Here is a 17,130-nt window from a genome sequence, read left to right as displayed (position 1 = left end):
GTGGCATTATTTGAAACTGGAAAAATCTTAGAATATTAATGTTTTCCAAGTGACACCAATGTGCAATGCCACAAAACCACATATAGGTAAAAGATCCACTAAGAGGGCAAGAGAGTCCCATGGGATTCAATGGAACAGAGGGAGGAAAGCTCACAGACACGTTTCCCACAATGTGCTTAACCTATAAACAACTATTAGTTGAGTTTTGGTATGCTACTGAAGAAGAATGTCCATATTGACGTGGAAAAGTCTATAAAGATGTTTTCCTTTTTCCAGCTACCTCTCTGTATGAGGCTAGATTTTCTTCATGTATTTCACCCACAACATATCACAACTAAATTGAAATTTACATTTGAGAATCCAGTTGTCTCCTATCAAGCCAGATATTAGAGAAATTTGCAAAAATGTAAAATAATGCCACTATTCTCACTAAGTGGTGTTTTTTTTTTCTTGCCAAATATAGTTACTTCTCATTAAAATATGCTATTTATGTTAACGTGTAGGACTCGTGTTGGTCATGTTCAATTTCAGCTTTAAGGACTCAGATGGTAAATACTGATAGATACGACCTACTGTTCCAGGATTGGAAACAGGGGCTGGCCTATGGTTTCAGTCAGCTGGAACTTACCTCCTCCTGCTACATTTGGTTTCCTGCGGCTATCATCTGGATCATTTCGATCATCCAAGGCATCAGCCAAGTCGAAATCATTTACTTCAGGAGGCCCCAAAAGACAAGAATACAGTCGTCTGGTTAAACTATAAGCAGGTCATTTGGACAGTATCTTTGAAGGGGCTCCCTAAGGCCCTCCTTACTGCCCTCCTCAGGGCAGACAGTTACCTGAAGAACCTGCTGGAGCTCTGGTTGTTCCTGGCCTCCTGGTTGTGGTGGTGGTGAGGTGGTCCCATCTCCCTAGAAGGGGGAGGGAGGACAGTAAGGAACACACATTTATACAACTACTCTATACCTTGGGAGAGTCACAACATCAATAGAGTACCCTTGCCTTGGACCTTCAGACCTCCAAACAATCATATTGAGATGAATGCCAAAGAGACGGAAGGTGTTTAGAAATGGTGGATTCTGCTCACTTTTCTTCAGGGGAAGGGGGGACTGGGAGATGACTGTAGTCCCACATCTGACCAGGTAGGTGAGAGAGCTGGGACTTTAGCTCAGATCTGCTGGAGATGACTGCATGGCCAGGAAGTTCTAGATTTGAGCATGATCCCTGAGAGCTCCTCACCCTGGTTTCCACCAATGCCACCCAGACCTGAACCAAAGACAACTGCCATGGATAGACCAATGTAACATTCCCTGTGAAGTATGGAAGTGTCTTATTAATTAAAAGTGGTTACGACATATACATACAATTTTATACAAGTGTGGTTACTACTGAAATATTAGGTCTTTGGATGCAACCAGGTCCTTTAAAAATATGGACTTCTTTCACATTAATTCCACAGCATGGCATTTTCCAACATTCTCTTCTCTTGCACTTTAGAAGAGAAGGCCATAATTGTTCCTGTTATTGAAGGTAATAGTGGAGAAAGGCACTGACAGAGCCATCCAGAGCAAGCAACCAGAGAGAAATAGCAATGTTTGTGGGGGGAAAAAGCATCAATGAGTTGGCAGATTAAATGTGGTCCTCCGGTGGGTGTGGTGGTACATGCCTGCAATTCCAGCTACTCAGGAGGTTGAGACAGGAAAATCCAAGTTTGAGGTCAGTCTGGGCAACTTAGTAAGACCCTTTCTAAATATGTAAATAGAAATCTCAACAAACTTAAAAAGTATTAAAGTTATACAGAGAGGTATCTCTGATAATATGAATCCAAACTAGATACAAAGAAGAAAAAGGAAAAAAAAAAAGAGAAGACAATCTACAAATACTGGAAGTTAAACAGCATACTTCTAAATAAAATAAAAGCCAAAAAAATGACTCAAGGAGAAATTTAGAAATACAGAGAACTATGGGAAAATGAAAATACAACATATCAAAATATAGAGGATGCAGCTAAAAAATATTCAGAGGGAAGTTTATAGCACTAAATGCTTAAATTAGAGATGAAGATCAAAAACCCAAGTTCTTAACCTGAGATACTAGAAAAACAAAAGCAAAGCAAGCAGACAGAAATAGTAAACACAAGAGAAGAAATCAATGAAATTGAAAATAGGAAACTTATAGAAAGTCATGAACCAAAATGTTGTTCTTTGAAAAAGTAAATTTAAGTGATAAACCTATAGTCTTACTAATAACTATAAGAAGAGAAGAGAAAACACATCAACCTGAAAAATGAAATAAACTCTGATGACAAACTGTAGCCATTAAAAAGGAAAATGGAATGCTATGAACAACTTTATGGTCATGTATTTGACAATTTGGAAAAATGTACCAATGTCACAAAAACTACCAACTATCAAAACACAATTAAATCCCATATTCATGGATCAGAAAACTAATATTGTTAAAATGACCATACTGCCCAAGATGAGCTATGAATTTAGTGCAATTTCTCTTAAAATTCCAATGGCATTTTTTTTGCAGACAAAGACAAATCCATCCTAAAATCCATATGGAATCTCAAAGAATTCTAAATAGTCAAGAACAGTCTAGAAAAAGGAGAACATAGTTGGTAGAATCACAGTTCCTGATCTCAAAACTCACTACAAAGTTGTAGCTATCAAAACAGCATGGTATAGACATATAAGAACTGTCACAGACCAATGCAAGAGAACAAAGTGCCCCCAAATAAACCCTACCATATATTATTAACACATTTACAACAAGGATGTGAAGACCATTCATTCAATAAGTAAAGGACCGTCTTCAACAAATGGTTCTGGGATTGGACATCACATGCAAAAGAATGAGGAATGAAGTTCCAACATATAGAAAAATTAATTCAAGCTGGACATGGTGGCACACACCTGTAATCCCTGGTACTTGGGAGACTGAGGTAGGAAGATCACAAGTTTGAGGCCAGTCTCAGCAACTTAGCAAAACCCTGCCTCAAAATAAAAGAAGAAGAAGAAGAAGAGGAAGAAGAGGAAGAAGAGGAAGAGGAGGAAGAGGAGGAGGAAGAAGAAGAAGAAGAAGAAGAAGAAGAAGAAGAAGAAGAAGAAGAAGAAGAAGAAGAAGAAGACGACGACGACTAGAGAGGCAGGTCAGTGATAGAGCACCTCTGGGTTTAATCCTCAGCATTGCAAATAATAGTAATAATAATAATTCAAAGGATCAAAGACTAAATATAACAGCTAAAAAAATCTTACAAGAAAACAAATGGGAAATTTTTCATGACATTAGTTTTGGTGATGACTTCCTGAACATGATACTACAAGTACAGCAAGCAAAAAAAAGTGTGGGGGGGGAACTGGTCATCATGAAAATTTTTTAAATTTATCCAAAGGACACTATTCAGATAGTAGAAAGATTACTCACAAGAATGGAAGAAAATATTTACAAATCATACACATAACAAAGTATTAATATCCATACTATGTAAGAAACTTCTACAACTCAACAACAACAAAAAACAACCAACATGATTTTAAAAATGGGAAAAGGATTTGACTAGATAGCTCTTTTAAGAAGACATTAAAATGCCTAATAACACATAATTAGTAAATAATAATAAACACATGAAAAGATGCTCAGCATCAATAGAGATTCCAAAAATGCAAATCAAAACTGCAATTAGGCTGGGCACGGTGGCGCACGCCTGTAATCCCAGCAGCTAGGGGGGCTGAGGCAGGGGAATTGTGAGTTTAAAGCCAGCCTTAGCAACTTAGCGAGACCCTGTCTCTAAATAAAATATAAAAAGAGGTGGGGATGTGGCTCAGTGGATAAGCGCCCCTGGGTTCAATCCCCAGTACCACCAAAAAAAAAAAAAAATGCAAAGAGATCCCACTTCACATGTATTAAGGTAGCTATTATCAAAATTTTTAAAAATTAAAGATAAAGAATAACAAGTGCTGATGAAGACATGAAGAAATTGGAAACCTAGGGGCTAGGGTTGTGGCTCAGTGGTAAAGTGCTCGCCTAGCATGCAAGAGGCACTGGGTTCGATCCTCAGCACCACATAAATGTAAAATAAAGATATTGTGTCCACCTAAAACTTAAGAATAAATATGAAAAAAAAAAGAAATTGGAAACCTAGTATGTTGCTTATGGGAATATAAAATAGTACAGCCAATGTGGAAAACATTTTGGCAGTTCCTTAAAACATGAAAAACAGAATTACCATGTGATCTAGCAATTCAACTTCTAGGTGTACACACAAATGAACTCAAAGTAGAGACTCTAACAGACACTTGCACACCAATGTTTATAGCAGCATTATTTACAACATTTAAAAAGTAAAAAGAATCCAAGTTTATATCAACATATGAATGGTTAAACAAAACATGGCATATACAATGAAATATTATTCAGCCTTAAAAGAATGAAATGCTGATACATGCTATGACAGACAAACCCTGAAAATATTATGTTAAGTGAAGTTAGCTAGGTATTTCACATAAGTAGAATCATACAATATTTGTCCTTTTGCATGTACCTAGAATGGGAAGATGCTTAATGACAGAAAGTAAAACAGGTTACCAGAGGATCGGAATAAAAGGAATGTGGAATTATTATTTTTTCTTTCTTTCTTTCTTTCTTTGGGGGAGCGGGGAGTGGGAATCAAACTTAGGGCTCTGTGAATGCAAGGCAAATACTTTGCTGCTAAGCTACCTCCCAGTCCATGGATTTTTGTTTGTTTGTTTTTAAATGGTTACAGAGTTCATGATTGGGGTGATGAAAAATTCTGGAAACATATAGTGATGATGGTTGCACTGAAATATATACTTATAATGGAAGACTTAATGTTATATATGTTTACTACAAGAAAAAACTCAATGTAGATGAAATACACAACCTGCATATTCCTATAGCTATAGTTGAAACAGAAGTTTTCAAAAACAAATCTCTAGGCCTTGGTAGTTTCACTGGAGAATTCTGCCAAATATTAAAAAAAAAAGTCAGCTCTCTTCAAACTGATCTATTAAAATCCAGAAAGATTTTTTTTACTAGAAATAGACAAAGTTATTCTAAAATATGTATAGAAAGGCACAAGCCCTATAATAACTTTTTAAAATCTTGAAAAAGAATGAAGTGAGAAGAATCACTCTAACGAGTCTTAAGACTTATTTTATAGGTACACTAATTGAGACAGTGGTTGAGGGACAGACAGGAATACAGATCAAAAGAACAGAATGGAGAACTCAAGAAGACCTCAACATGCACCAGATGATTTTTGATAAACATGCAAAGGCAATCCAGTGTAAGAAAGTCTTCTCAGCAAAAGGTGCTAGAGTAATTAAATATCTGTATGGTTAGATATGAGGTATCCCACAAAAGCTCATGTATGAAACAATGGAAGAGAGTTCAGAGGAGAAATCATTAAATGACAGCAAGTAGCTTTTCCAAATGCAATGATAAGGAACTACAAGAAGAAAATTGAAATATTCACCAGCATGTGGAAATTAAACAAGATGGTCCCAAACAACTAATGGGTCAAAGGAGAAATGAAAAGGAAAATCAAGTAATAGAGACGAAGGAATAGAGGGGTACGTCAGTAGTAGAGCACTTGCCTAGAATACATGAAGCCCTGGGTTCCACTCCCAGTGGGAAAGAAAGAAGGAAAGAAGAAAGAGGGAGACAGGGAGGGAAAAGGAGGAAGGAGAGGGGCAGGGGAGGGAGAGGGAGAGGGAGAGGGAGGGAGAGGGAGGGGGAGAGGGAGGGAGGGAGGAAGGAAGGAAGGAAGGAAGGAAGGAAGGAAGGAAGGGGACAGGGAGAGGAGAGGAGGGGAGGGGGAGGAGAGGGAGAGGGAGAGGGAGAGAAAGAAAGCAAGCAAAAAATTATGTGATGCAACAAAAGAAGCTCTAAGGGGGAATGCTTACCTGGGGGGGGGGGGGGGGGGGACACAAGATCTTAAACAACCTAAATGTATGGCTCAAGGTACTAACAAAACAAATACAAACTAAGCCAAAGTCAGCAGGAAGGAGGAAATTATAAACATCAGATAGAAATAAATGAAACATAGATGGCTGAAGGTGTAGTTCACTAGCTTAGTATGCATGAAGCTCTAGGTTCAACACTCTCACCATTACCACAAAAACAAAAAGAAGTAGAGACAAGAAAAACAAGAGAAAGGATTAATAGAACTAAGATTTCATAGACTGGGCATAACTCAATGATAGAGCACATGCTTAGCATAGCATGTTCAACACCCTGGGTTCAGTAACCAGCACACACACAAACAAACCTAACAGTTGTTTGAAAAGATAAAACAAGATTGAAAATCCTTTAGCTCCACTAACAAAGAAAAGAGAGCTCTCAAAATTATCAAGGAAAAAAGGAGATATTACAACTGATACTATAGAAATATAAAAGATCATAGGAGATTACTATGAACCAAAAATCAGGTAACCTAGAACAATGCATAAATTCCTAGAAACATACAGCTTATCAAGCCTGAAACATGAAGAAGCAGAAAATTGTAACAGGCCAACTATAAATAAGGATATTGAATCAATGATCCAAAATCTAACAGCCAGATATGGTGGCACACAGCTGTAATCCCAGCTACTTTGGAGGTTGAAGCAGAAGGATCAAGAGTGTAAAGCAAGTGAGGCAAGCATCACTCTCTTACCAAAGCCAGAAAATACCACAAGAAAAGTACAGGCCAGTATCCCTGCTTAACACAGAAACAAAAATCCTTAATGAAGTCCTAGCAAACAGAATTCAATAGCCCATTAAAAATATTATATACCATGATCAAGTTGGATTTATGTGTGGGATATAATGATGGCTCAATACACTTAAATCAATTAATGTGGTACACCACATCAGATGAAGTTGTACCTTCATACAATCATCTCAACAGGCACAGAAAAAGCACATCTGACTAAATCCAACATGCTTTTGATTAAAAAAAAGTCTTTAAGTACAGAAGGATTGTAACTCATGATAAAGTCTGTGTGTGACAAGCCAACAGCTAGCATCATACTTTACAGTAAAAAGCTGATCACTTTTCTTAGAAGATCACTTTTCTTACTTTCACCATTTCTATTCAATATAGTACTGGAAATCCTCACCAGAGCAATTAGGCATCCCAGTCTGAAAGGAAGAAGTTCAGTTGTGTCTGTAGATGACAGGATCTTATGTATAGAAATAAAAATCTGAAGACTCCACCCACCAAAAAGCTGTTAAAATAAACAAATTCAGTAAAGTTGCAGCATACAAACTTAAAATAAGAAAAATCGAACATTTTTATATTTAACGATAAACTCTCAGAAACATCTTAACAAAACAAATCCCATTTACAATAATATAAAAACAATAAACTGGGAATAAATTGAACTCTGGAGTTAAAAGATATTTATACTGAGAACTATAAAACATTACTCAAAGAAATTGAAGAAGATGCAGTAGTAGAAAGATATGTTCATGGACTAGGAGGATTAACACTGCTAACATGTCCATATTATCCAAAGTGATCTATATAGAGATTCAGTGCAATCCCCATACAAATTCCAACAGCATTTTTCACAGAGTTTAGAAAAAATCCTAAAGGATGAAAAGTTTCTAAACATTGCTTTAGGCAAAGAATTTTTGGAATACAACCCCAAAAATTATAGGAAACAAAAGCAAAATACATGAATGGGTTCGTATCCAACTAAGAAATTCTGAAGAGCCATCAAGAATGAAGACTTAAGCCAGGTGATGCTTAAAGTTGCAGTGTAGACAGCCTGGGAGCAGATACTTGGTCTCAGGTTGGAGTAGGGGATAAGGCTGCATTTCTATGGTATTTTGAAGTTAGGATTTGTTCTGTTCCCTGGATTATGGAATTCACCCTCACCTGATAATAAATCTCTTAAAAAATCAACTTATATAGCTAGAATAGATCTGTGGTCTGCCACCGAACCCCAATTGACAAAGATGAAAAGAAACATACCTGGCAAATACTGCCCCAAAGGAAGCTAGTGGAGTGAAGGTAATGTTGAACAAAGTCGAGGTTCAGGGCCAAAATAATTATTAGGGACTAAAGGGATGACTGCCTAAGGAGAAATAATTCATTGAGAAGTGTTAAGCATTCTGGTCTTGTGTGCATTTACCTAATAACAGGGTCTCAGATGAATATAAACACAAAAAAAAGTAGCAGTAAAAGGAAAACTTCAAAAATCAGCAAACTCCACAATAAATGACTCTACCTTTCACTGGAATTGAAAATTCAAGAACACAAAAATGAGTAAGAATATAGAAAAATTGAATAAGCCTGAGTTCATGGATATCCCCAAACTAGAGACTACACATTCTTTTCCAGTTCACCTTAAACTTTTAACAAAACATTTGTCACCATGTTCTAGGCCACAAAACAAGTCTCAAGAAACAGAAAAAGAATTGGTATCATACAGTCCATGTTCTTGAGCTGCAATAGAATAAAATCACAAATCAATGACCAAAGTAATACTGTATTCCATATGTTTGGAAATTTTATATACTTATCTATTTGCAGTATAGGGATTAAACCAAGGGCCTTGTGCATGCTAAGCCAGAGCTCTGCCACTGAGCTGCACCTCCAACCCTGGAAATTTAAGTTTTAAAATGCACTTCTAGCCATGGGTGGTAGCACATGCCTGTAATCCCAGTAACTGGGGAGGCTAAGGCAGGAAGATGGCAAATTCAAAGCCAGTCTCACCACCTTACTGAGACCCTATCTCAAAATCAAAAATAGGGGCTGGTGTTATAGCTCAGTGGTAGAGTGCTTACCTAACATGGGTGAGGCACTGGTTTTGATCCTCAGCACCACATATAAATAAAAAATATATTTTTTAAAAAAATAAAAAATAAAGAGGGTTAGGGATCTAAGTCAGTGGTAAAGCACCCCAGGTTCAAAAGAAAGAAAGAAAGAAAGAGAGAGAGAGAGAGAGAGAGAGAGAGAGAGAGAGAGAGAAAGAAAGAAAGAAAATGAAGAGATAATGTGCAGAATAGAAGAGTATATTTTGAAAGTATATATCTGATAAGGGGTTAATATTCAAAATGTATAAGGAACTCATGGCGCTACTCTGGCCAACCACAACCCTGAAATTACTTACAGTGTCATCAGTACTGCTCTGTACAAACACTTCTCATGGCAACACGTTACAGAAGAAAAGACCCTCCAGATACAGTCAGAATATCTGGAATCCAGTCCATGTGTCCACTGGCTTGCAGCATGACCTTGAACAAGTCCCTCTCACATGAATAATGAGAGGGAGGACATGAGTACTGAGGTTCTCTCCAATTCTGACACCTAGAGTTCTTCTTTAGTAAAAACAGCTTCAATTTTAAAGTTTAAATTTGTTATAAAGGTAATACGCACTGTGTGTTAAAAATACATTTTACCAATGGCACAGAACTATAAGAAATAACAAAGCCAGCCTCAAGTCTATCCCCAGAGGAGGCTGCTCTGCATGTGTCCCTATGTTCACATCTAATTTTATATGATAGAAATTCATTCATTGTTCTGGGGCTTGCTTTATTTGTGTCAGTTCCAGAAACCTACCTTACTATTCATATTCATAGTACGAATGGTTTAGAATTTATCTATTTCAGTAGTGGGATTTGAGGGTGTTAAATTTGGGTCTGTTACACAAGTCACAAACATCATTTCAAATGTACCTCTGTGTACATGTATATGTATAAATGTACCTGGAGGGGAAAGCACTTTGAAGTAGAACTGCTCATTCAAAGAGTTTATTAAAAGTGCCCTCCCCAAAGACTAGAAGCATATTACCATCTACAGAAATGGAACTGTACAGGAACAGCTTGGTACAACATGTAAACCAAGCTTCCTGCCTGCCACAGCACCAGCATACATGCTCACTGCATGCCAGTACTGACCAGATCACTAACTCAAAGGAAAACATTCTGATACCACATAACTTCATAAAGTCATCCTCTCAAAGGACAGTGGCCCCATTGTCCCCTAGGGGGTCTAGGAGGCCATAACTATTTTCATAATCACCCTCAAATGTTTGTTGCCCTTTTTACTGGATCAGCATTTACACTGTGATACAAAAGGTGAGTAAACTTGCCAGCCCTTGGCATGCAGCAAGGCCCAAGATATGATGAGACTCTTCATCACTACACAATGGCAGTCCAGAAAGAATGCCTGTTTCACCTAAGAAAGTCCTAGATGAAGCTGGTAGGCAGAATTCTCCGATAGCCACAAAGATTCCTACACTCTATATAATTTTCATTCCTTGAGTGTGGGAAGGACCCAGGCCCAGGCTGGATGGCACTGTCATGATGAAGTTTTAACATGGAAGAGGTCAATAGATTTTGCAGTGTGACTTTAGATTACTCAAATGGGAGAATACTCTAGGTGATTTGGACATAATCAGGTGAGCTCTTGAAAAGTGGGCTTAGGCCTTCTCTGAATGATACCACAGACAGCAGAATCTCTCACTCTTGTGCTGATCTTGAAGAAATATGCAACTGTGAGTTTCACAGCTTCATGGAAATGAATTCTGTTAACAATTATGAATCTTTAAACATGTTACCTTACACAAGGAAAGGCCCTTTGAAGATGTGATTAATCTAAGGCCCTTGACACAGGGAGATTATCTGGTCAGGGCCAATGTAATCATAAGGGCCTCTGCAAGGAGAGACAGGAAGGAGAGGCAGAGGAGATGTGATAATGGAAGCAGGAATGGGACTCAGAAAGCTTGACTATGCTACTCAACTGGCCTTGAAGATGGAGGAAGTAGCCACAAGCCAAAGAATACTCGTGGTTGTACACATAGGAAAAGGGAAGGAAACAGATTCTCCCCTAGAGTCTCAAAAGAAATGTAGCTTTGCTAGCTCCTTTAGCATAACGCATTTTGAATTAATAATCTCAATTATTATAAGATAAATTTGAATTGTTTAAAAAGCCGGGTTTATGGTCATTGATTTATAGCAGAAATAGGAAACTGACATGACCTCAGACTTCAGAAGACACCCTAGCCCCAGCTGACATCTGGATTGCACCTTTGCAAGGGGACACTAAGCAGAGGATCCAGCTAAATAGGTGCCACATTCCTGATCCTAGGCAAATGAGAATTAAGTGAATAGAAAATCATTTTAATTCACTAAACTTATGGTAATTGGAGCAGAAAACGTTTATTAGAATTCAACCTTGAATACACATCTTTTTAACATTCCATGTGATGAAATGAGAAGGTGCTTAGAGAACTTCTGTTTCACACCCAAGCATAATAGGTGACTCAAGAAAAGTAAACAATACCAATGAAATCAATACAAAAGAAAAAAAGGCTGGGGATGTGGCTCAGTGGTTGTGTGCTCCTGAGTTCAATCCCCAGTACCAAAAAGGAAAAAAAAGGGATGGCATAGCCAAGAAATTAGAAAAAAGGAAAGGTATAACACATTGATAAGAGGATGAACACACCTGGAAGAAATAATATTTTTAAATTTGGAAGCACTGAAACACTCAAAATACATGAATCAAAAAGTGGTAGAGGTAAAAGGAAAAATAAACAATGAAAAATAATGACAGAAAAATTAGGGGAATTTGCAAATTCTACTGACTAAAATAAATAAAAATGATTATAAAAAGGGAATACTATTAACAAAAGTATGCCAATAAATTGGTAGCCTAAATGAAATGGACAAAATTTTGAAAGACACAAACTACTGAAAATAACTCAGGGAGAAATAGAAAGTCTGAATAGACAAGTAAACAGAACTAGGGGCTGGGGCTATGGCTCAATGGTAGAGAGCTTGCCTAGCGTGCATTAGACCCTGGGTTCAATCATCAGCACCACAAAAAAAAAAAAAAAAAAAAAAAAAATCAAGTAAATAAAACTAATTATCAAACTTTAATGAATAAAAGCCCAGGACCATATGGCTTCACTGGTGAATTATACAAAACATTTAAAGGACAAATAGCAATCTTTCTACAAGTCTTCCAGAAAACAGAAGATATACTTTCAAATTCATTCAACAAGACCAGCATGACTCTAATGCCAAAACCAGACAAAGACATCTTAAGAAAAACTGCAGACCTCTATTATGAATACAGATGCAAAAATCTACAAAAAATACCAGCACGTCAAATCCAACAAAAAAGAGTTATATTCCATTTAATTTTTTAAAGGATCAAAAGCAGTTCAATGAAGGAATAGTCTTTTAAATAATGGTGTTGGGAATAATTAGAAATTCATATGCAAGGGGAAAAAAACCCAGAAAATCGATGGAACCTGGGAATCCTAGTTCTTAGACATGGTATCAAAAGCATAATCCAGGGCTGAGGTTGTGGCTCAGTGGTAGAGCACTTGCCTAGCATGTGTGAGGCACTGGGTTTGAATCTCAGCACCACATGTAAATAAATAAAACATAAAGGTCCATTGACAACTAACAAAATGATTTTAAAAAGTATTGTCCATAAAAGGAAAAGCTGATAAGCTGGACATCATCAAAATTTAAAATGTCTGCTCTACAAAAGTCCTTGTTAAAAGATTGAAAAGATAAGCTACAAAATAGGAAAAAAAAACATTTGCAAAACACTTCTGACTGAAGACTTGTGTCTAGAATACTTAAAGAGATCTCAAAACTCAACAGTAAGAAAAACAAAAAACTCCAATTTATGTTATTATGTATGGTTTTTAATGTCATTTACATGGATTGGTTAATAGTTTTTTTTTTTTTTTTTTTAGTTTAAGTTCTTAGATGATACATATTGATTCATAATGATCCATGTTAACGAAAGCTCTTAAGATCAATAATTAGGCTGGAGTTGTGGCTCAGTGGCAGAGCACTTGCCTAGCATGTGTGAAGCACTGGGTTTGACCCTTAGCGCTGCATAAAAATAAACAAATTAGAAAAAAGATATGCTATTCATCTACGACCACAAAAAAAAAAAAAAAAAAAACAAAGATCGGGGCTGGGGTTATGGCTCAGTGGTAGAGAGCTTGCCTCACATGTGCAAGGCCCTGGGTTCAATCCTCAGCACCACATATAAATAAATAAATAAATAAATAATAAAGATATTGTGTATAAGTACAAAATATATATATATATAGAGAGAGAGAAAAACAAAGATCAATAATTTAGGAAATACTAAGACTAAAATGTTGGGGCATGATTGTATATTAGGGTTCTCTTGGTATTTGAAGTGTCCTAGTTTCACAAGAGGATCACTGGGACACAGGGCAGAATCCTGCATGGAGCTATGCCACAGGCCAGTGGTTCCAACCAGTTAGGACTTACCTCTTCCTCCTGCACTTGGTTTCCTATGGCCATCATCTCGATCACCCAAAGCATCAGACAAATCAAAATCACCTTTCCAAACATAAAGGAAACAAGCAAGTGATTAACAATGGGGCGCAAGACTCCAAAGAAAGCAAAACAACACCCATGGGTTCAACTGATCAGCACTAACAATGAGTTAAGAAAACAGAAACTGAAAATGAAATCTCTGTATACAGACACTGTTAATGAAAATACCCACAGGATGGAGCAAGTTCCTGCTTTCTGATTCTGCAGTATACTGATGTTAAAATTAATTTAGATTCTTACAGATGCTTTGCTTTGGCCAGCAGGTGGATCATTTTAATGATATACTTGCTGATTGCAGGTATTAACCAAGATTCAAAACCAGATGTGCAAAGTCCATAAACAGGAAAACTAAAAGGGGGGACACAGCCAGGTGTGGTGGCGCACACCTGTAATCCCTGCGGCTTGGGAGGCCGACGCAGAAGGAGCAGGAGTTTACAGCCAGCCTCAGCAGTGAGGCCCTTGTGGCTCAGTGGTTGAGTACCTGGGTTCAATCCCTTGTACCAAAAAAAAAAAAAAAAAGCAAGACCACATGGTCACAAAATACCCCTTTGAATCTGGAAATGTGAAGACATGATGTTAACTCATGCAGTGACTCTCTTAGATCATCGCTGTCTCTTTGAAAGGAAAGTAGCTCTCCACTGAATGGAAGGTATCAGCATGTCTCCTGAAAGTACTGTAAACAAGTTACCAATGGAGGCAGTAACTAAGTCTGTGATCCCCAAAGCCAAGCTTTTCTTTAAATCACTGAAGATGTCCAAATGGCAAAATGGTCCAACTAAAGAAAGGTTCAAACAATTACAGGAAAGAGTCATTACAGAAATACTGAGTTCCAAAATCCTTTCCTAAAAGGTAAGCCCATAAAATAAATCCCATTACAAAATGTTCTCTCTGCCTGAAAAAAAAAAAAAAAAAAAAAAAAAAGTCTGATGGGCTTCATAAAGCCTAACCAATTACAAATACATTTTCTCTGATTTTAGAAAATTAAATGGTTGAATAAGGGAAAAAATACAAATGCATTTTTCTCTTTAAAATTTCCATGGCAGAACTTTTCATAAAACACACAAAAAGCACAATGATCAGCTAGGTATGCACTTTACTAAGTTGAACCCAATGTTTAGACAAAAGCTTTGGTTGGCTTTGCACACATGGGGAAAAATATACACTTAGCTTATTTGGGCAGTGCCCCAAGGGGGTACCACCAGGGCCCTAATTACTGCCCTCCTCAGAGCAGCCAGTTACCTGCAGGATATGCTGGAGCTCTGGTTGTTCCTGGCCTCCTGGTTGTAGTAGTGGTGAGGTGGTCCCATCTCTCTAGAAGGGGTAGAAAGGACATCAAGGAAAGCATATTTAGTAACCAAACACAGCAACTACTCCATGGCTTGCAGTAAGTAACCTTGCATTAGTCCCTGAGAGCACCAAACCTTTGTTCCACACTGTCAACCTGGCACTTTAACCATAGACAATACTGTTCAGGGACAAGCTGGGGTTATGTTCCTAGTGAAATATGGAAGTATTCCATAGATTGAAAGTAGTCAAGGGCTGAGGTTGTAGCTCAGTGGTAAAGCACTTGTCTTGCACTCATAGGGCCCTGGGTTTGATCCTCAGCACCACATAAAAATATAAAAATAAAGATATTGTGTCCATCTACAAGTAATATATATATATATTTTTAAAAGAAAATAGTCAAAACACATGAATGAAATATTTTATTAAGTATGCTTACCATTAGAAATATTAGGACTTTGGGCTCAAGCATATTCCTTTAAAATTATTTATATCATTCACAAGAATTACATGATGTGCATGAATTTTCCAATAATTTCTTTTCACAGAAATCAAAACTATGATGCATGTTTCCCTACTGTCAAAAGAAGAAGAGGAAAAGAAACAATCAGTGAGGTGAATAGAGAGCCTACAGAATGGCAGCAAATTTTTACCACATGCACACACATCAGATAGAACACTAATCTCTAGAATATATAGAGCTCAAAAATCTGAACACCAAAAAAATAAATAAATAAATAACCCAATCAATAAATGGGCCAAGGAACTGAACAGGCACTTCTCAGAAGATGATATACAGTCAATAAATATATGAAAAAATGTTCAACATCTCTAGTAACTAGAGAAATGCAAATCAAAACTAGTCTAAGATTTCATTTCACTCCCGTCAGAATGGCAGCTATTAAGAATACAAACAATAATAAGTGTTGGTGAGGATGTGGAGAGAAAGGCACACTCATACATTGCTGGTGGGACTGCAAATTGGTACAACCAATCTGGAAAGCAGTATGGAGATTCCTTGGAAAACTTGGAATAGGACCACCATTTCACCCAGCTATCCCACTCCTCTGTTTATACCCAAAGAAATTAAAAACAGCATACTATAGTGACGCTCAATTCACAGTAGTTCAATTCACAATAGCTAAATTGTGGAATCAACCTAGATACCCCTCAGTATATGAATGGATAAAGAAACTGTGGTATACTATATACATAATGGAATATTACTCAGCATTAAAAGAGAATAAAATCATGGCATTTGCAGGTAAATGGATGCAGTTGGAGAAGATAATGCTAAGTGAAGTTAGCCGATCCCAAAAAACAAATTCTGAATGTTTTCTCTGATATGAGGATGCTGATCCATAGTGGGGTAGGGAAGGGCAGCATGGGAGGAATGGAGGAACTTTGGATAAGTCAATGGGGAGGGAGGGAGGAGAAGGGAGGGAGTAGAATGGTAGAATGAGATGGACATCATTACCCCAAGTACATGTATGAAGATATGAACCGAGTGACTCTGTGTATAACCAGAGACATGAAAAATTGTGCTCTATATGTATTCTATGAATTGAAATGCATTCTGCTGTCATATATAACAAATTAGAATAAATAAATGAATTTTAAAAAAGAAGTAGAGGAAATCAGTGCTCTATCTGATATGCATGTAGTAAAGATGTTCTCCTGGTCTGTGAACTCTCTTTTCACATTGTTTCCTTTGCTGAGACGAAGCTTTTTAGTTTGAATCCATCCCATTTATTGATTCTTGATTTTACTTTTTGTAGTTTAGAAGTCTTGTTAAGGAAGTCAGGACTTAATCCAACATGATGGAGATTTGGACCTACTTTTTCTTCTATTAGGCACAGGGTAGGGTCTCTGGTCTAACTCCCAGGTCCTTGATCTGCTTTGAGTTGAGTTTTGTGCATGGTGACAGATAGAGGTTTAATTTCATTTTGCTGCATATGGATTTCCAGTTTTGCCAGCACCATTTGTTAAAGAGGCTTTCTTTCCACCAATGTATGTTTTCAGCGCCTTTGTATTATATGAGATAACTGTATTTGTGTGTGTTTGTCTCTGTGTCTTCCATTCTGTACCATTGGTCTACATGTCTAGTTTTATAGTGACACAACCATATCAATGTTTATAGCGGCTCAATTCACAACAGCTAAACTGTGGAAACAATCTAGATGCCTTTCAATCAAAGAATGGATAAAGAAACTGTGATACATATACACAATGAAATATTACTCAGCATTAAAAGAGAATAAAATTATGGTATTTGAGGGTAAATGGATGGAGTTGGAGAAGATCATGCTAAACAAAGTAAGCAAATCCTAAAAAAAAAAAAAAAAAGCTGAATGTTCTCTCTGGTAAGTGGATGCTGATCCATAATGGGGGGGGGGGTGCATGGGAAGAATGTAGAAACTTTGATTGGGCAATGGGGAGGGGGAGGGGAGGGGGCATGGGGGCAGGAAAGATGGTGGAATAAAATGGACAT

At 37.3% G+C, this 17,130-nt stretch overlaps 1 protein-coding gene across 2 annotated transcripts in view; it reads right to left on the bottom strand.

The window, feature by feature from the left end:
• The window catches only part of Cd99l2 (CD99 molecule like 2), a 101,616-nt gene that overhangs the window by 22,724 nt on the left and 61,762 nt on the right, over window positions 1-17,130 (bottom strand). For both annotated transcript variants that reach the window (XM_058582620.1, XM_046453565.2), the window contains exons 3-6: window positions 14,595-14,666; window positions 13,287-13,358; window positions 839-910; window positions 629-712 (exon numbers count right to left, since the gene is read on the bottom strand). In XM_058582620.1, the coding sequence (XP_058438603.1) occupies window positions 629-712; window positions 839-910; window positions 13,287-13,358; window positions 14,595-14,666 (300 nt within the window). The remainder of the gene's footprint in view (window positions 1-628; window positions 713-838; window positions 911-13,286; window positions 13,359-14,594; window positions 14,667-17,130) is intronic.

This window comes from Marmota monax, unplaced genomic scaffold, assembly GCF_021218885.2.
Source record: "Marmota monax isolate L192 unplaced genomic scaffold, Marmota_monax_Labrador192_F-V1.1 WCK01_AAM20220418_F8-fsc00142, whole genome shotgun sequence".
Classification (NCBI taxonomy): Eukaryota; Metazoa; Chordata; class Mammalia; order Rodentia; family Sciuridae; genus Marmota; species Marmota monax.
The sequence above is the reverse complement of the archived record's forward strand: the minus strand, read 5'-3'. Positions and strand labels throughout refer to the sequence as shown.